Raw genomic sequence first — 20,876 nt, 5'->3', positions numbered from 1 at the left:
GAAAAATTATATGGTTTTATGAACAAAAAGGCTCTGTAACCTACCAAAAAAAGTACTCAGAAGGATGTGAGAATAGGTTGCTAACCTACTAGGGGTAAAAGACTGGTAAGGCTTGATTTGCAGATGCACGCACTAGAAGGACCCCCGTGTGTGGAGGGGATTTGCGCTGCCCTGTGGGCTTGTTCAGACCGGGAGAATCCACCCAGAGTAACCAGGTTTTACCTTCATTGTGTGTTTGGAGTGCAACAGCAGGGGTGAAACAAAGCAAGTTGGGTGTCTGTGTCCTGTCTTCTGCCAGTGGTAGAGCTAGCATGCACACCTATTAACTTTTGCCTCGGCATCTCAGGTTTTGTTTTTTCTGCTGATGCAACGGCACTTTGGCACAGAGCAGTTATGTTGAGTTAAGCCTCTCCAACCACCTAAAAGCAAGATGAATTAAGAGGGAGGAAAGTCTCCCAAACTCCCTCTTTAATGATTCTTTTTTGGTCAGAGACACAACCCTGATGATAAACAAAGAATCTCAGCTAATTTGCATTTATGAAAGGGCACCTCACAAAATAAGCAAGCTTAACCAAAATGGCTTGAAGTCAGAATAGAAGCCATGATGCTTCTGCTGGAACAGTCTCCAGTCATCTTTGCTACATCACGTACACCTAGATAATTTACACATGTGCATTGCCAGGTATACCCTGTCGTGAGCATAGCAAGCTTAGGCAAGTTCAGAAGGGTCTGAGTGGCAGGTGATGGGTCACCTCTTCTGGATGCCATTCAAGGTTCCTATGACTTTGTATCTGAAAAATTCTCAATGCCACTTTTATCTGTGTACTCTTTCTCCCCTGGTGATTTTTGAGGGGACTTAGTATTAGCATTTTAGTGATCAAAGAGTTCCAGTTGTTTGGGAAACACCTCCCAGGCCTTGTGGGCAGGCTAAGTCATTTTAGCCTTGTCCCACTCTTTGCGACCCTATGGTCTGTAGCTCACCTGACTCCTCTGTCCGTGGGAGTCTCCAGGCAAGAATACTGGAGTGGGTTGCCATGCTCTCCTCCAGGGGATCTTCCCTACCCAGGAATCAAACTCTCATTTCAGGTCTCCTACCTTGGCAGGCGGATTCTTTACCACTAGCGCCACCTGTTGTCAAAGGCTGACCTGGGCTGAGCTGAAACTAAACCTCTTCCCCAGGATGCTCTGGAGCCCATGTCAGATCCATTTTGCCATCCTGGGTTTGTCTGCCACCACGGTGCCTGCATATCTTTCCTCACCCACTGGTGAGCTCACACCAGTCATTCGTGGAGAGGTGAGGGGTTGCAGGGACAGAGCTTAGGGGAGAAATATGAAAACCAGATCGAGAGACATGATGTTCATGCCAAGAAAATAATGAAAGAGAAAATGGTGCCCAGCGCATGCTCTCACACGTCAGGACCACACGGGTGGGCCTGGAACAGATGATGAGCCTTTGGGGTGGCTCAGATTCTGTCCTCATCCTAATGAATTGTGCCCGATCATGCAAAATAAGCCTCATGATTTGGGTGCAGGGCCAGCCACCATCATTTCATTAGCCTGGCAGGTGTTTCAGCCAGATTGCACCTGGTTGGTGGCAGGTGTGCCCCTTCTTGAGGAAGAAGGCAAACAGACTCTGCAGAAAACATTGCCCAGAATCAGAGCAAGAGCCCAGAGACTTGCTGTGGTTGAGTGTTCAGATTTCACCCACAGCTAGCTTTTGTGCTTTTGAAACATCCAGGTAAGACAGAGCTTCCCAGGTGGCGCTAGCGGTAAAGAATCTACCTGTCAATACAGGGGATGTCAGAGACAACAGTTTCAGTCCCTGGGTTGGAAAGATCCTCTGGAGTAGGGAATGTCAACCTGCTCCAGTATTCTTGCCTGGAAAATTGAAGCAGCCTTTTTCTCCAGGCCCGTCAGTTGTAATCACATTATTGACTTCCCACCCAAACTCTTTGAAGAGGCCTCTTGACATAGACCCAGAGTGGGGTGGGGACTCACTGGGCCCACATTACCTGATGCATAGAGGTCCTGGGGCCCTTAAAAGAGGATGTGGTCTGGAACATCCTGGCTGGTTGAGATACTCCTTATTATTCCCTTGGCCACCCACACTTCCACTGAGGAGGCTGGGAGAGAAAATTCCTCTGAGCAGGAGTTCTGTCCCTTCCCTTCTCTATTGGTTTTCTACCCTTGATTGGATGGAATGGATTGTTTTCTGGCAGCTGAACTCCTTGGAGTCTGTTATCTATCAGCACCTTGGCTGCTTCCTCTTAATGCAGTGCTGACCAGCTGTCCTGGATGACATCTGAAACAACGGCACTGCAGAAAAATGCTTGGGAGCTGGCGACACAGACGACCTCTGTAGGGTGGACTTGGCTCTCTCCATTAGGTAAAAGATATTTAGTTTATCATTTCTAGGTCCACTCTAAAAAATGGAACTAGATCCATTTCTGTGGCTAGTGTTATGTGCTTATATATATATATATATATGTATATCTATCTCTCTCTCTCTATATATATATATATTTATCACATTTCCAGTAATTATGATATTCTTTTCAGGGATGTCGTGTTGGGATGTTGGGGAAGGTTTGTAATCAGCCTTTAAGAACTGAGGCTCTTGAGGCCACTCCCGTTTCTCAGCACTCCTATTGCTACCCAAGCCTCTGCTGCTGTAGCTCACTCATACTTGCCCTATTTCCAGGAATTTTTTCTGTATCACTCACATTCTGCAGTTTTTGAAGGCAATGATAGCAAAATCCCAAGTAAGTTGGGTTCAGTTCAGTTCAGTTCAGTCGCTCAGTCATGTCCGACTCTCCGCAACCCCATGAATCACAGCACGCCAGGCCTCCCTGTCCATCACCAACTCCCGGAGTTCACTCAAACTCATGTCCACAGAGTTGGTGATGCCATCCAGCCATCTCATTCTCTGTCGTCCCCTTCTCCTCCCGCCCCCAACCTTTCCCAGTATCAGAGTCTTTTCCAGTGAGTCAACTCATCGCATGAGGTGGCCAAAGTATTGGAGCTTCAGCTTTAGCATCAGTCCTTCCAATGAACACCCAGGATTGATCTCCTTTAGAAGTTAGTTTAAGCCAAATCAAGTAGAGTTACAATGACAAAGCTAAGTTTGTCTATTTTACCTTTTTTCTCGAATTCCTGACCCTAAAAGCTATTTTCCAATCCTGACCTTCATTCATTTAACAAGTACTTATTATCTACATAAGTTTAAAGAATAGAGAAAGAATCAGAGAACTAGCATCATCATTAAAAAAAAAAGAAAAAAAAGTCAAGCAAATATCCTAAAAGTTTTTTCAGGACGGACTTATTATGCAATTTGTTGCTGGCTTGAGCTTTTTATGAAATCACTTTGCTCATTTGGGGTAATCTCCTCCACCTTGATGTTCTGGCAGATGGGAGGTATAGTTGCCATCTGTCTTTATTTTTCTAACCCCTCCACAGGACATTGCAAAATGGGCACCGTGGGGACACCCCACACAGCCAACTCAATTCTTTCACCCAAATGCTTGCTGTTTATTTGCCCAGACCCCCCGTGGGGAAGGAGGCTGGCACAGGTCTCTGGCTGATGTCTACCTGCCCTTTAGCTCCTTGGAAAAGGAAGAGCAGGGCCAGGCTGGAGGGACCTCTGTGTGTGCAACTTCTGCTAAAAACATGCAGTTTCAGGGATTTGGAGCTTTTGGACTAAAAGTCTTTCTGCAGGTGTTTTTTTTAACTTAGTATAACCAGTTTGTTCTCTGTCCCCTCCCGGGGGATAGGATCCAGAGATTGGAGGGGCACTGGCTGATCTGACCATAGGTTTTTTCTGTTCTTTGATGGGACTGGGGGCTGAAGCTCATTGCTTTACCTTTCATAAGCTCTTTGAGGTCAGGGAGGTGACCTCTTTGCCATTGTATCCTAGAGCCAGGCACAGAGCTTGGCACATCAAAAGTGGTCAATACATACTTTCAAAAGCATGTGCATAAAAGAAAGCAAATGAGACAAGTATGGACTGCAGAAAGAACACAGAATTTAGCCAGAGAACCTTGTTGGGCTCTCATCTTTGCTCCTCACTAACTATGGAAGTAAGTTTCTTAATAATCCTGCTGAAACGGTTTCCTCATTTGTAAAATGGAGCAATAGCATTTGCCTCTTAGGGCTGCTGTGGGGATGAGATGATACAGGGAGTGGTGTGGCTCTTGGCTCATGGAAAGTTTTGGGGGTGTTTGTTATTTACTGGAGAGTACCAGGTGGCTCATCGCAGAGCTACCTTGGGTCCCCAGAATGTAGCCTTGGCAGACTGGGGATTCTGGGGAGAGTGGTAAACCAGCCTAGGGGCTGCCAAGGCAGGGCACATAAGTATCTCTGGGTTGCAGCATGGGATCTCCTGCCCTGAACTCACTTCACTGATTAGGTCTACACCTCTTTCACCGTAAGAGTTCTGAGGCTCTCATGGAGGTATCCATGAGGCAAACACAATTTCATAATATTCAGTCATGTTTTAGCACAAGCTTAAAAAGCTCTTGGTGACGGAAGTAAAGAAAAGCAAAAGGTGGGCAGTGAGCAGGGTGGCCTGCTTGTAGTATCTCCTGGGTTGGAGTCCAGTCCTGCCATCCGTCACTAATTGGACGAGTCATGTCACCTCTCTTGGCTTTGCTTTTCTGTTTTCCAAAATGATGGGTAGGTGGCTACTGGGGAGTTGTTTTAGATCTGATCTCACCTTTTTTTTTCTTTTTGGCCATGATCAGAGGACAGATGGCATTCACATGTGCGGCATATTCTTAGGGGTATGCACAGACTTTGAGAAGCCTTCCAAAATGTTGTCGGGGAACGAAGGCATTCAACATTTTGAAATCACTACTGATATTAGCAGTTTAGCAAAACCACTTTCTTACTATGGGCCATGGGCACAAATAGGATTGGCTGTGAATCATGTGTAGGTTTCTTTGCAAAGCTCTAAGTCTATGCTATCTCAACCACACGAGTAAGTGAATCAGAAGATGAGTGAAGAAGCTGTTCTTATGGGATAGCTGTGATTTTGCTTTATTTCAAAAGTCACGCTTCTCAGTCTTGGATTTTTGGCTAGCAGCAGCATATTTCTTGTGATGTAATTCAGAGTTAATCATGACACACCCATTTGTTGTGAAGCAGAGCAAAGAATTAATGGGATCAGATATTTTTCAAAGGGTCTTTCAGCTTTACAGGTTGATTCTATTGAGTCGACATGTGTCCAGGACTTGTTAAGATAGGGAAGCAGGCTACTATAATGGAGTGGAGAGGACGGGAAACTCAAAGAGCCTTTCAAACATTTTTTAGTAACTCACCCATTGCAGACATCATTTCCAATCATGGCATATATGACAATGGCTGGATAGTCCAACAACTGGTTCCTAGATAAACTGAGAAACCATAGATGGAATTTGAATATCGAACACTTGGAAACCTAGCTTTGGAACCAACCAACATGTGAAAGAATCTTCAAATGGCCATCCTCTGGGTAACTTTTGGCTATTTTTCTTTCATTCTAGTGTCTCCATTCCCACTTCCCCTCTTCTCTATAATCTTTAACCCACTTCTCCACTAGGAAAAGACCACATAAATACATACCTACATTTAGAGTAGGTTGAAGTCTCTAGTAGGGGGACACGCTACCATCTTTCACAATATTTGTCATCAGTAAACCCAGATCAGTTTCCCGAGGTACTTATGTCCAGATGTGTAGGATATTATGACATTATGACAGCTGTGGACATAGTCAACTTTGAAAAATCAAGGGTTTCTCAAGGTTCCTATTCTGGACACCCCAGGCCTTGCTAATGAATTTTAAGTCAAATATGAGCAAAAATTTGTTTTCTCATTCATAAAACAGGAATAAGAAACAGTCTTTTTTTGTCTTTTTCAGATTCTTGGGCCAGACCTGTTTTACCCACTTTGTATACATTTTTGTGATCCTTTTGAAAGTATACATGTAAATTAACCACATCCTGTGGTCAGTGACCCAAGAAGTGAAAATTTCCCAGTGTTTGGAGAGTGACTAACAAGTTATGGATGTTCAGTATAAGTGGCTACTGGATAATAACAGAGAGTTTTTTTTTATTAATTTTTTAAAATAGACACCCAACCTAAAAACAACTTCTTATATCCCTCCTTTTTCCACTTACCTTTCTATAAATCTCTCCAGGCTTTGGGAGGATGCACCTGAATAGTTAAAATTGAGAAAATAATTAAAGTTAGTAAATTCAAGTCAGCACTATCAGTATGAGAATTTGACTGATTGACGGAAATCATGGAAGAACCATCATTGAATGGTCAAAGGTCATCCAAACCGTCATGCTGATGGGAATGACTTCATCCCACAACTTTCTTAATGGGCCTTCTGTTTACTTGGCATTGTATTAATATAATCCAATTCATGGGGTCGCGGAGAGTCGGACATGACTGAGCGACTGAACTGAACTGAACTGAACATTTTTGGATTCACACGTTTCAAGATATTCACTGAGCATGAATGGGTACACTTTCTAATAGATGTGAGAAAAAGGTATAAATCTATCAGCAGAGACAGAAACTATCCAAAGATTAAGGAATGAGTTAAGGAATGGGAGGGACAGTGAAAAGGATTATTCAAGAACTGCACATCTCCCTGGAAATCCCCATTTAATAGCCTGCTCACTCCTGAGGCGCCTCCTGACTGACTGGCCTGTGTGAGAGTCAGATTGTCGAGCTGATGTAACAGTATCATGCATTGGAGAACCTGGAGAATCCCAGGGACGGGGGAGCCTGGTGGGCTGCCGTCAATAGGGTCACACAGAGTTGGACATGACTGAAGCGACTTAGCAGCAGCAGCAGCAGTGACACATATGACTTCCTTCACCTACTCTTGGTTCCACCAATAATGAATCTCTTATGTGAAAATTGTATTCAGTGAATACTCTTTTTATTGTCAACACTCTGCTAAACACTTATTAGTTCATTTAGGCCTTAGCACCACAGTACGAGGTAGGCATTGTGTGTGTGTGTGTGTGTGTGTGTGTGTGTGTGCTCACGTGGGCGTGTGCACTTGTCTCTTGCATCTCTTGCATTGGCAGACAAATTCTTTACCACTGTGCCAGCTTGCAAGCCCCAGGCATAGTAGGTCTCCATTTTATAGAGGAGGAAACTGAGGCTCACTTAAAGTGATTTTCCCAATGCCACACAACTAATCATTTGGAGAGTTGCACTTCAAAGTCAGTCCCTTCTGTAAGGCTGAGCTCTGGCTCCCTGTGTGACACAGCTTCTCTAGACTGGGTGCTAGAAAGAGTTCACTCTTTCAAATAAATTCACTGGTTCTTTGTCCATTGGAAGATAGTCTGCAGTAATTAGCGAGTAATCCTCAGGTGGGTGGTACAATTCAAGTGGCAAGGGAGATTTTCCTGTAACTTCTAGCCTTGGAAGTTTGGGGGGAAAGCCAGTGGGTTTCTTGTGGAAACAAATGGGGAAAAAGGCAGTGCACAGCTGTTAGGAACTAACTAGCCCATATCCCCTCAAAATTGTGTGACCATGCAGGGTAGGCCTCCTTTTCCACATACAACTAGATGCAAGCTATATGTGCAGCATTGATGTTCCCTTGGCTGATTCAGGAATGTTAGCATAATAAATGAATATTGCTTTATTTCCTCTCTCATTGTGGTAAAATATACAGCACATAAACATAGCCATTTTAATCCTTATTGGGTGTGCAATTCAGTGGCATTAAATACATTTACATTGTTATGCAACCATCAACCACTATCCATTTCTAGAATTTTCTCGTCATACCAAATAGAAGCAGTCTCTGATAACACCATTCTACCTTTGGTTGGTATATATTGAACTGTTCTGGGTACCTCAGAGAGGTGTACTCATACCTTATTTATCTTTTTGTGTTGGACTTATTTCACTTAGTATAATGTTCTCAAAGGGCCTCCATTTGTAGCCTGTGTTAGAATTTCCTTACTTTTAAAGACTGAATAATTTTCCATTGTATGTACATACCACATTTTGTTTATCCATTCATCTGTCAATGGGCTTTCAAGTTGCTTGTACCATTTGGTTATTATGAATATGCTGCCTATGAACATCGGTGTGCAAGTATCTTTTTAGGTTCATTTAGGTTATTGAAATCATTGGGCCATATGGCAATGCTACGTTTAATTTAGGAATCGTCATACACACTTTGTTTCCTTTTTGTGGTGGGGCTTCCCTGATAGCTCAACTGGTAAAGAATCCACCTGCAATGTGGGAGACCTGGGTTCTATCCCTGGGTTGGGAAGATACCCTGGAGAAGGGAAAGGCTACCCACTCCAGTATTCTGGCCTGGAGAATTCCATGGACTGTATAGTCCATGGGGTCACAAAGAGTCAGACACCATTGAGCGACTCTCGGTTCAGGGTAGTATTAAATATGCACACAGACATGCAAATTAAGGGCCGTCAGTTCACCTTAGCATGGAAGCATTCATTCACCCTCTCCATTCATTTGTTGAGAACCTGCCATATGCCTGACACATAGTAGGGAATTTACAGGTGAGTTGGACACAGCCTTTATACACGAGGATTACCATCTGTGCGGGCAGACATATAACTGAGCACTAGAGTAAGGTTGAGTGAGATCCAAACCAGGAAACTCAATGTGATTTGAGCCTATTATCTCTTCTCAGAGAAGGTGCCAGGTTTTATAACACCGAGTCCTAAACATAGACTCAAAGTACTTCTGGGTATGAGGTTGTTCCCTTTTGCTCTCAAGAGGGAAGATGAGAAGGACAGCCACTGGGAGCCCACTGTGGCTGACTCATCTCATCAGCTGGGCCCTTCATTCAGTGCCAGCTCCAGGACCCTCAACTTCCCATTTTCAGTAAGATAATAAATCAAGAGGTGTTTAATTCTCACTCTTTGATTTTTCTCTTAATGAGAAATGAAAACTCCAGCCATGAGTGGGAAAAAAAATAAAGGGCCAGGTCAGGGATTGTCAATAATTTCCCTCACTATCCAGAGGACAACTGGGAACTGAGGTGCAGAGTACCCACAGAGCTTGAGAAAAATGGAAATGAAAACCTGTCACGGCATGCCATATAGAGAGCCCCTCCCTGCGCCTGCACCCTGATCTCTCTGCTGCCCAGACAAAGATGTCAGGCCAATGGCACAGGCTTGAACTGGACTAAAAAGCAGCAATCACAAACATCCACCCAAGGAGAGAGGAAGTATGCATACGTCTTTACCCAAAAGTTTATTTTTTTTCTGGTGGGTGTTTGTAATAGGAGCAAAGAATTTTCTTGGCTCCAAAGTTGTTTCACTTCCATGATTTCCATTTTCTTTTGGAAATCTCAGTTTTATGGGATTATGTAATGAGTTTACATAATTCCCATGTTACTTTCCCTTCTGAGCCTCACCAGCCACATCGTCATTTGATATCTCTCTCCCTCCCAAACTCTATTTTCTCTCTTCTCCTGTATGCAGACTTCCTCCAGGCTGTTGATTTTGTTGCTGCTACTGCTACTACTATTACAGAAAATACTTAGCAAAGCAGTTGGAGCTGAAAGATGTGAGCAGGAGAGAAAGATAGCTCCTAGCCTGTGGAATGTGGCAAAACAAGAGTAGCATTCAAAGAACTGGAGATGCCCTTACGAGGTCCCTACCTGGTCTCTACAGTGATAGATCAGAGAAATGGAAAAGTTCTGACTATGAAATAGGGACATTTAATTTATTTGTCAAGGTAGTCCAATGGAGAATCTACCTGTCATCAAGAAAGGAAAGAACAGGGTCCTTATCAGCCACAAATCTGAATTTTGGCTCATCTTTTTTGAATAAGGCACTGTACTTTGCAAGTAAAGAAGGGTTTCCCATGTCAGTGTTGGTTTTCCTTTCAGGAGTAAATTTCAGCTTACAGTTTCACTGCTGGATCAGTGTTGACTATAGCAGCAAGTGCTTATATTCTGGACATTCAAATCAACTGGTTAGACTCTCTTAACGGTCTTCTAAATAACCTGTAATTTTTAAGTTCTGTGCCTGGCCAGATACTTTTGGATTCTGTGGGAAAAGGCCAGAATGGGATGATTTGAGAAAATAGCACTGAAACATGTATATTACCATATGTGAAATAGATGACCAGTCCAAGTTTGATGCATGAAACAGGGCACTCAAAGTCAAGCCGGTGCACTGGGGTGACCCAGAGGGATGGGGTGGGGAGGGAAGTGGGTGGGTGGGACACATGTACACCCATGGCCGATTTATGTCAATGTGTGGCAAAAACCACCACATTATTCTAAAGTAATTAGCTTCCAATTAAAATAAATAAAAGCAAAAGATCTAGTTCTTATATGAGAACCTGTAAAAAAGGACTGTAAGGTATATTTTACAACCTCTGCTATACAGTTTTTTTGTCAGATAGTTCCAACATTTTGGCATTGACATCTGTTAGTTTTCTTTTCCCCTGCAAGTTGAGATTTTTCTGGTTCCTTATGTGCTGAGTAATTTTGGATTTTATCCTTGGCATCTTGGATATTAAAAGACTCTGAGCCTTGTACTTTTGTCTTATTAGGCAATCCACTCAGGTACAGGAGGCAAGTTCTACCCAGCCTTCTGGGAGGTTATGATTTCAAATGTCCATTCCCCTCTCAAAGCCTCTGTAGTATTATTCTGATTAGTCTCAGGTCTGTGCCACTGAATGGGACCTAGACAGCAGTCTATGTTGAAGTTAAGTTCTTAGAGTCTTTGGTATGCAATTAAGGATCAGATCTGTGCATGTTCAGCTCAAGATTAAGCCCAGGAGTTCATACACTGCTTTATGAGGTTGCTTTCCCAAGTTCCTCCCACTCTAGAAGCCCTTGGTCCTTTCTGGTTCCTTGGGCTCCCCTCCATCGTCCTAAAGCCCCAGTTTTCACTCCCCTACGCTCATGTACCCTTCTCACAGATTAACTCATTATCGGATCGCTTAATAAGAGGACAGAGTGAGGAAATGAGCGACAGGGGATTTGCCTTACCCTTCTGGGAACACAGCTCTCGTCATTAGAGAGGCTGTCCCTGGTGGCTCAGATGGTAAAGAATCTGCCTGCAGTGCAGGAGATGTGTGTTTGATCCCTGGGTTGGGAAGATCCTCTGGAGAAGGGAATGGCAACCCACTCCAGTATTCTTATCTGGAGAATTCCATGGATAGAGGATCCTGTCGGGCTACAGTCCATGGGGTTGAGTCAGACACAACTGAGCGACTAACACCCCCACCCCCCCACTGAGAATTCTAGGCACCTCCTCACTGCTGCCCTGACACTGAGAAGAAACTCCTCTCCCACTTCTAGAGTGAGAACTAGAGGGTTTCTTCCAACTCCATCAGTTCGTGCCACTCTTCACTTCTGGATTTTGGGCAGTATTGGGTCTAGTTTGGAAGATATCGGAGGACAACAAAATGCCAGCATCACTGCTGGTTTGGCTGTACTCCTGATTCTGGTCTTCTTCTGTTTACTTTGCCAGGGTCCTCCCACATCTGCTCCATACATTCTGTCTAGGTTTTATGGCTGCATTTCTTGGGGCAGACAGAGTGGAGTGTGCTTACTCCATTATCCTGAATGCATTATAAAGAGCATAAATAGTTCAAGAAAAATGTGGCATCGTACAATGACCTAAAATAAATTTAATAAGGTCATTTAACTTTAATTAAATGTTAAATAATGCAGATTTTGCTTATAAATTTAAGAAGCCTTTTGAAGAGCACAATTTGTATAATCTAGTTTAAAAAATCAGCCATGAGAAATTTAAATTCTTTTCTCTAAAAGTGTTGCTTGTAATAAGCAGAAATATTCAAACTAATACATTGACCTCCAACTCAAAATAGTAGGTACTTAATAATTGTTTGTTGTGACAGTTTCTGATGGTGTTTCTACTACTGAAAATGCTTTCAAATTCACAAGTATGGTTCTGAATTTCTGTGACAAACTAGATAAATGATTCCCCAAAACATGTATTTTTAGAAGAATATAATAACCTCCCCAGAGTGGCTCTAATCTACCTGCTAGTCTCAAAACTTGACATAGCTTCACAAGTATCCTTCAGCTATGCTAAACTTCTCTCTCCTTTTCTCCCAAAGATACTTTGCCCTTGGAGCATCTATGCACTGAGTCACCATCTCCCCATGGTTTTTGGATTTCTATTTTTTTTCTGCAAGGCTCTCTGCTCAAATGTATCTTCTCTGAAGATTTCCTCTCCTCCAGGCAGAGCTAAGTGGCTCCCACCTTCAGAAGGGCTCAACCTCCCTCTATTTTGGTGTCATTTTATAAGAACCATAATTGTTTCCATCTTGTCTCTTTTTTCTGTTTACTTACGATCTCCTTAAAGATGGGGACTTTGTCTTGTTCACCTTTCTGTTTCTAGCACCTATTGCAATATTGGAGAGGAAACAGAGAGAGTGGTGGGGAAAAATCCAATGGAATGTGAGAGGAAGGGAAGTAGAAGAGAAGACCAGTGGTAAAAGGCACAGCCCAAGACACTTTGAAACTGACAAAAATCCAGCAAGTTCATTTCAACTATCAACACAAGTAGCAGTGAAATTTCCCTATGATGGCTTTTATCTTTAGCCCTAAACAAAAGGGATTGATTGAAAAGAGACCCCTTAGGACTTCAGGAACCCTTGCCATGGACAGTTACATATAAAAGTGTAAGATATGCTTCTGAATCTGTCCTGTGCAGGTGTGCTGATTCAAGAAGTACAGAATGAAAATCTTGACCTAACAGAAGAATCTCAAGCATACGCTCATCACGCTTCATATTATAATTGTTGTCAGTTACGCTGCCCCACTGTGGTATGTTGCATGGGACAAGCAGAAGCCAGAAAGAGCTGTGTAGATAAATCCTAAGAAATAGTCTCACTGGAAACAGAATATCTCTATTCTTTAATGATTCTTTGAAATTCCAGAAAGTATTAAAAATTGGAACGATGTCCTCTAATAAAAGGAGGGAAATGTATCCCTCTATATGAGATATGTCACACTAAAATAGAAACTTTTGAAATCACTCTTTCAAAAGTTTCTATTATAGTTAAGTGCTGTATCTTGGAAGTATTTTTGGTCTTTGAGAGAAATAATAAGTTTTGATGTCTGCAGTCCTATAGTATATCTGTGTGCATTTGCCTTTTAGATCAAGCATCTCAAAAATCAGTATTAAAATCTTTCTTTGTTGTTGTGATCACACTAGATCATAGTTCCCAAACAGAAATGTCCTAGTTGTTTTGTTACAAATAATTTCTGTTATTTCCTCTCAACATCTTGGGTTGAGACCAAATATTCCACCCAGTGGTTGGGTTCATCTAATATTTACTGAGGGCCTATTTCTGTTTGCAAAGGTGACTTCTTTCAATACTCTGTGGCTTTAAAAAATTGTCTTAAAATTTTCACTTTGAAATGATTTCTAAAAAGTTGAAATAATTTCCATAAGTTAGAATACTAAACAAAAGGTTGCAAAAATAGAACAAAGGATTTGCACATACCCTTTCATCCAGATTCCCTAAATGTGAAATGTGAGCATCTTTCATAATCACAGTACAGTGATGGAAATCAGGAAATTCACATTGGTTCAATACTATTGTCTACTCTACAGACCTCATTCAATTTTCACTAACTGCCCCACTGATGACTACTGCCAGGATAAAATTCAGGATTACATGTTATATTTACTTTCATGTTTGTCTTTTTTTTTTTTAATGTCTGTTTTGCCTCCTTTAATCTGGGCTGATTCCTTAGTCTTTCTTTGTCTTTCACAACCTTGACACTTTTGAAGGGTGCTGGCCAATTATTTTATACAATATCCTTCATTTTGGGTTTGTCTTATCTTTCTTCATGATTTAACTCAGATTATAACTAAATACTAACTACAGTAGCAGTTGCTCAGTTAAAGTACAAAACCTTTTGTCTTCCAATTCAGAGATTTGGGCGAGGGGTTGAGAGGGTATATAAATAATAAGCCCTTGTATATATAATTGAATTCAGCTAAGCCTGAATTAATACTTCATTTGTAGTTTTTCTCTTAATCCTTCTTTTACTTTTTTCTTGTCTCTATCCCTTTCTGAGAGGATCAATTTTGATAAAGAAAGCTGACACAGAATGCTGGGTCAAGGTATCTAATTCTGGCATTCACCTGGCCTCCAAGGCAGGTATTGGTGTCCCAGCAAGTAAGATGGTGGCTTTAGAGACTAGAATTCAAAAGCAGGACAGCATGGCCTGGTGGGGAGCCTGGACAGACATGCTGGTGTGCCCAATAGGATACAGGCACAGGTTTCAGCTCTAACAAACTAATGGACCGTGGGCAAGTTACTTCTCCCCACTCCCTTTCACTCTGATTCTGCTCCAAGCCCTCCTTGGAGAGGAGTCTACCTCAGAATTGCACCCTCACCCCATCGCTGCCCAGCTTTCTCTTCTCCTCCCCACTCCACCCATTCACCCTTCCTAAGACATTAACCCGTAGATGGTCTGAATGTGAATTTCACATGCAGCCCAGAATTTTGCCCCCCTGTTTTAGTTTCTTCAGGTCTGTCAGATTCTCTCCCATTCTCCATATGGTTTAACTAAAAGCTAAACAGGGGAACCATCAAGATGAATTCTTTTTTTTTTTTTTGAGGTGTGGGGGCTGGGGGCTGGGTAAAGAAGCCAAGAAGTTCAAGATCGAATCTGGTTTGTGGTAAGGGTCTTGCGGTTGGGTTGGGTTGGGTAGATGAATCTGTAAACACATGCACTTTGCCAAATGTTAAAATTCTCCACTTTTCATATCTGTATGTTTGCAGTCAGTCCCTTGTGCCCCACTCTCCCACTGAGTGGGTTAACATATGGGTGCACAGAGAGAGGCAATCTCTCACTGTATGGATGGGCCCCTCAAGAAAACACACTCTTCAGCACTTTTGACTTTCTGAAAACAAAACAACACCAAACAGGTGTTTACACCAGCTTTGCTAAACTTGCAAAAATAAAATGGAGGTTGCCGGCAGAAAAAGACATTCTATTTCAAGCTAGTAAAGTCCTGTTTGCAAACTGTAAAGAGATCCTCAGTGCAACCCCTAAGCCCGTCAGATGCCCTCCTCGGCAGGCTGTGGCCATGGAGATTTAGGGCTGGGATTTGCTTGTTTCTTAAAGCAGAAGAGTCTTGTTTATTTTGGAAGGCAATGCCTTATGAATTTTTATTTACTTTAAAATACATACTGATATTGAATACCATGTTAACATTTGTTTTTCTTCTACCCTTTATTTTAGATAAATATAACCCTCAGAGTTTTTGCCCACTATGGAGGTATTCAGGTTGGCAAAAGATTACTGTGTGTGTGTTTTTCCTCTCTTCAAAGGTTAAATGTAACCCCTGAGAGTTATTAGTTTAAAAAAGCATGTTGGGTTGACAGGTACCTACTACATGCAGCAGAGTCTGAGCTCAGGGTTGCGGGTACATGTCCTCAGTGTCAGAGGGGGAAGCCAGACTTGAAGCAAATGACTCAGCTATAAGCGAGGAGATGCAGCCACAGAGGCAGGGACAAAGGGCTTCAGTGAGGGTTGAATAAAAGTTAGTATTATTTTTTTAATCATACAATCATTTTTAGATGAACTTTTTTTTCCCCTTTATTTTTGCTTTTTATTTGTTGGCTGCACCGTGCAGCATGTGGGGTCTTAGTTCCTTGATCAGGCATCGAACCTTCCACCCTGCATTGGAAGCGTGGAGTTTTAACCACTGGACCATCAGGGAAGTTCCCAAAGCTAGTGTTTATTCACTCCTCCCTGATCATCAGGCCTGAGTCCCAGTGATGGAGTCCCAAAGACTAGAACATGCAGCATGGGTGTAGGAGGTGGTTTTGGGGTCCATGTTTGCTGTGTCCACCTTCCCAGCTGAATACTGACTGGCATCCATGCTTAGAGCTCTAGTCTCTGATGGGTGATCATCACTAGAGAGAAGGTGAAACCCCTCATCTGCTTCTGCTCCTTCCAACATGTTCTAGACCTTCCAGCTCAACCAGTTGAGGCTTGTTCTCCAGCCCCTTTCAGCCACAGCTTCCATCTCTTGCCCCACCCATCTCAGTGCAGGGGTCCTCCACTGCCCCACCCTCAGCACTTTCTTTCTTGCCTTAACCCTACCCTTGCATGCTGTTTCCTCAGGCCTCTCTAGGGGAGCCCCAACCCTGCTCCCCAGGCTGTATCTACCTTCCATTCCCCAGGGCTCCCTCTGCAGTCCCCTCATTTCTCCTCTACGCTTCATCCCAGCTCCTCTCTGTCAGTCTTAGACAGATGTATCAGTTTCCATCACTTCCCACTCCTATCCCTAGACTGGCTTTCTCCTCCCAGAGGAAGCTCCCTTCTTTCTGCCAGATTCTCCAGGTGGGGCCGGCTGCCCTCACCCATCTCCATTACCTTCCTGCTTGCCACTGTTTCCATGGGCCAGGAAACTCAATGCTAGATGCCCCTATTTTTGCCCTTGAACTCTGAAAGCCTTTCTGTCATGAACATGTGTCTTTTAAATTTATTTTTGTTTTTTCAAATCTACTTACTTCATAAAAAATGTTATATTGAAAAAGTGACTGATTTTTTTAAAATGCTGGGTAAATAATAGGCCAGGTGGTGAAGTTAGCAACAACAATGAATGATCCAGAAGCAATGCATTTCCTCATTCAACCTTACCACAGCCTAGTGAAGTTCAAGTGTGGACTGCTATCACCCCACTTTGCAAAGGGAGCCTCATGTGGGTTTTGTGATGAATTCCTTCATGTACATGACATAGTTTAAGGAATTGGCTTTATTGGGAAAAGGGAAAACTTACAAGGCTGGGTTTGTCCCCTGAACTCCATCATCCTACTGAACTTAGGTGCAGCCTTTCCCCCAGGAGGATGGGGTGAAGAATCCCACTGGAGCTGGCTTGTTGTCTAGGCAACCAAGAATGAGATCCCAGTGTCACCCTGGCAATTGTGCTCATCGAACCGTGATCCCTATTTTATAGATGCAGAAACAGACCAGAGAAATTTAATAATTTGTCCAAGTCACACTCCAGTTCCAGCGCCTAAATTCAAAACCAGTCTGCTATTTTTTACAAAAAGGAAAAAGATTCTATGAAACAACAAGGAGGGGAAGACCTCTGCTCTCTGTTCTCTGGGCTTTACTTTGCATCTCTGAGAAGTAAGGTGCTGTTCTGTGAGGAGCCAGACCACTCCACAGTGTTTTGACCCTACACTGACCCCCACCCGACTCCCATGCTGCTTTGGGAGCTGTAAGGGGTGCTGCAACCCCTCCCCTTTGATGATTGTAAAGAAGGCTTAGCGGGAATCTTGGTGTGCCTAACCTTCAATGCCAGAGAATGAGTACCCGAATTAAGATGACTTTGACAGTTTACATTTTAAAATGCTGTATAATTGCTGACAATGGTTCATGGTAGAGGTATCTATAGAAATTTTTGGGATCTTGTACGTAAACATCAAAAGGAAAATAGGAGCTGTTTCTTTAATTCTCACTATGCAATTTTTAAGAAATGCTTTCATATTTCATTCAACTCTTTCTTCCCTTTTTCCTCTTTCTCTCTCACTGGTTCTGAAAAATAAGTGTATCCATAAGTATGCAGGCTGTAGAAAGCTGACTTTTTCTATATCTAATAAAAACCTTGGGGAGTAATTGAAATAACTTGGCTCCAGTAGTCAGGTTACATGCTGCATAATATCAAAGGAAAAATCCATAGTGAGGAAAGCAGCAGAAAACAGGAGCTGGAGAATAAAGCCAGAACATTAAATAATGAGTAACTATGAGAAACTTAAAAAAAATTTTTTTAAAAATTACATCCTTAGAAAAATAGTCAAGAAGCATTTTCAAAGAAGTTATACTAGACAGAGTGTACGCTCTGTGTATTTCTAAGGATTGTGAATTTAAAGAAAAGAAAGGAAATACCATCCCCTCCCCAATCCTGCAACTCCACCCCAGCATCTATTCATTAGATAAAAGTCTGACAGAAGCCATGGGTTTCAATCAAATTTTGACACACATGTTTTTTCATGATTAGGCTCTCCTCCCATAGCCTTTCTCTCTTTTTATCTCCACAATCTGAATTTTAAAGAAATGCTGTCAAGACAGTGTACCACAAAAGGAGAGATGTCGACTATAAATTGTACCAAGAACTTTTCAGAGAATTTTACTTTGGTCTTTTTGATTTTACAAAAGATGGCTGAATTCATTGTGGGTACAAAGTGCTGTGGAGATGACATGCCTGGGTCTTGTGAGAGAGAGATGCTGGTGTTGCAGGCACATGGGGAGAGCACAGCTTCCAGCTTGTGTTTCTGGCCGAATCCTATTCCTTATTCTGCAGCTAACATGTACCCTCAGCAGGGGACCTTGGACAAGTCCTTTATTTCGCTCGGTTTCCTTCGATATTTTTGTTGTTGTTGTTGTTATTTCTATATAAAACCAAAATCTTTGGGAACCAGGTTAAAAAAAAAAAGAAAAAACAATCACCCATAATTTATCAAACATGATTTTGGTGTATTTTCTTAAGTGTAGCTATTTGTTTTTCTTTTCTTTTAAAAATATAGTAGAAATTAAAGCAATATCCCATTTTACATCCTGACTTTTCTTTTGGCAGCGTTTTGTCTTTCTAAATAAAAATATATGGGGACTTCCCTGGTGGCCTAGTGGTTAAAAATTGACCTTGCAATGCAGAGGACATAGGTTCCATCCCTGGTCAGGGAACTAAGATCCCATGTGCTACAAAGCAAGTAAGCCTGTGAGCCAAAACTAAGGAGACTGTATGAGCCAAAACTAGAAAGACTGTACACCAAATTGAGGATCCTGCATGAGGCAAGGAAGATCCTAGGTGCTGCAAACAAGACTCGATGCAGTCAAATAAGATTTTTAAAAGTACAAATAGGAAGCAATGGCTTCCTAGTAGGTCTAAAAAAATATGATGTTTTAAGCCTCATTTTCTAGAGCTGCATAATATTCCATGTGGGTGTTTTTGTTCTTTGATTTTTACAGTCTCTGTTGACAGAACTTTTGACAACAATGGGGCTGTCTGAATATCTCACTGAAGGAAAAAGAGAGGGCAACAAGCGGCCAGTGTTCACTTTATGTCTATGATGATCCTTAGCCAGATTCACTGACAACTTTCCAATAAACTGTTGAGCATATCCATACACAGAGACAAAGCTGATCTCTTTCAACAGGTCAGTCTCAGATGACAGACTGGTGACTGTATTATCTTTGCTGGTGTCTCAGTGGAGTGAGACATGCTGGGTACAAATTCTGGCTCTGAACTTCTTATTGATGGGATCTGGACAAAATTCTTGGCTTCTCTACATCGGTTTTCTCAGCTGTAACAGTGTGGATATCATTCAGTTCAGTTCAGTTCAGTAGCTCAGTCATGCCTGACTCTTTGCGACCCCATGAACTGCAGCAAGCCAGGCCTCCCTGTCCATCACCAACCACTGGAGCCTTCCCAAACTCATGTCCATTGAGTCAGTGATGCCATCCAACCATCTCATCCTCTGTCATCCCCTTCTCCTCCTGCCCTCAATCTTTCCCAGCATCAGGGCCTCTTCAAATGAGTCAACTCTTCGCATCAGGTAGCCAAAGTATTGGAGTTTCAGCTTTAGCATCAGTCCTTCCAATGAACATCCAGGACTGACAACCCTTAGGATGGACTGGTTGGATCTCCTCGCAGACCAACGGACTCTCAAGAGACTTTTCCAACATCACAGTTCAAAAGCATCAATTTTTCAGTACTCAGCTTTCTTTATAGTCCAACTCTCATATCCATACATGACTACTGGAAAAACCATAGCCTTAACTAGATGGACATTTGTTGGCAAGGTAATGTCTCTGCTTTTTGATATGCTGTCTAGGTTGATCATAACTTTCCTTCCAAGGAGAAAGCGTCTTTTTATTTCATGGCTGCAATCACCATCTGGAGTGATTTTGGAGCCCCAAAAATAAAGTCTGCCACTGTTTCCTCATCTATTTGCCATGATCTTAGTTTTTTGAATGTTGAGCTTTAAGCCAACTTTTTCACTTTCCTCTTGCACTTTCATCAAGAGGCTCTTTAGTTCCTCTTCACTTTCTGTCATAAGGGTGGTGTCATCTGCATATCTGAGATAACTGATATTTCTCCCAGCAATCTTAATTCCAGCTTGTGCTTCTTCCAGCCCAGCGTTCCTCATGATGTACTCTGCATATAAGTTAAATAAGCAGGGTGACAATATACAGCCTTGACGTACTCCTTTTCCTATTTGGAACCAGTCTGTTGTTCCATGTCCAGTTCTAACTGTTGCTTCCTGGCCTGCATACAGGTTTCTCAAGAGGCACAGGTCAGGTGGTCTGGTATTCCCATCGCTTTCAGAATTTTCCACAGTTTATTGTGATCCACACAAAGGCTTTCACATAGTCAATAAAGTAGAAATAGATGTTTTTCTGGAATTCTCTTGCTTTTTCCATGATCCAGCGGATGTTGGCAATTTGATCTCTGGTGCCTCTGCCTTTTCTAAAACCAGCTTGAACATCTGGAAGTTCATGGTTCACGTATTGCTGAAGCCTGGCTTGGAGAATTTTGAGCATGACTTTACTAGCGTGTGAGATGAATGCAATTGTGTGGTAATTTGCGCATTCTTTGGCATTGCCTTTCTTTGGGATTGGAATGAAAACTGACCTTTTCCAGTCCTGTGGCCACTGCTGAGTTTTCCAAATGTGCTGGCATATTGAGTGCAGCACTTTCACAGCATCATCTTTCAGGATTTGAAATAGCTCAACTGGGATTCTATCACCTCCACTAGCTTTGTTCATAGTGATGCTTCCTAAGGCCCCCTTGACTTCATATTCCAGGATTTTTGGCTCTAGGTGAGTGATCACACCATCGTGATTATCTGGGTCGTGAAGATCTTTTCTGTAC

At 42.4% G+C, this 20,876-nt stretch overlaps 1 protein-coding gene across 2 annotated transcripts in view; it reads right to left on the bottom strand.

Moving 5' to 3' along the window:
- AOAH (acyloxyacyl hydrolase) overlaps positions 1–20,876 on the bottom strand; it is a 196,432-nt gene that overhangs the window by 34,113 nt on the left and 141,443 nt on the right. For both annotated transcript variants that reach the window (XM_055420873.2, XM_055420871.2), the window contains exons 14-15: positions 6,153–6,189; positions 5,316–5,390 (exon numbers count right to left, since the gene is read on the bottom strand). In XM_055420873.2, coding sequence (XP_055276848.2) covers positions 5,316–5,390; positions 6,153–6,189 — 112 coding nt within the window. The remainder of the gene's footprint in view (positions 1–5,315; positions 5,391–6,152; positions 6,190–20,876) is intronic.

The sequence above is a fragment of the Moschus berezovskii genome, chromosome 3 (assembly GCF_049115385.1).
Source record: "Moschus berezovskii isolate FMDL1 chromosome 3, NW_MosBer_1.0, whole genome shotgun sequence".
Taxonomy (NCBI): domain Eukaryota; kingdom Metazoa; phylum Chordata; class Mammalia; order Artiodactyla; family Moschidae; genus Moschus; species Moschus berezovskii.
Note: the sequence above shows the minus strand (reverse complement) of the source record. Positions and strands in the feature narration are given on the sequence as shown.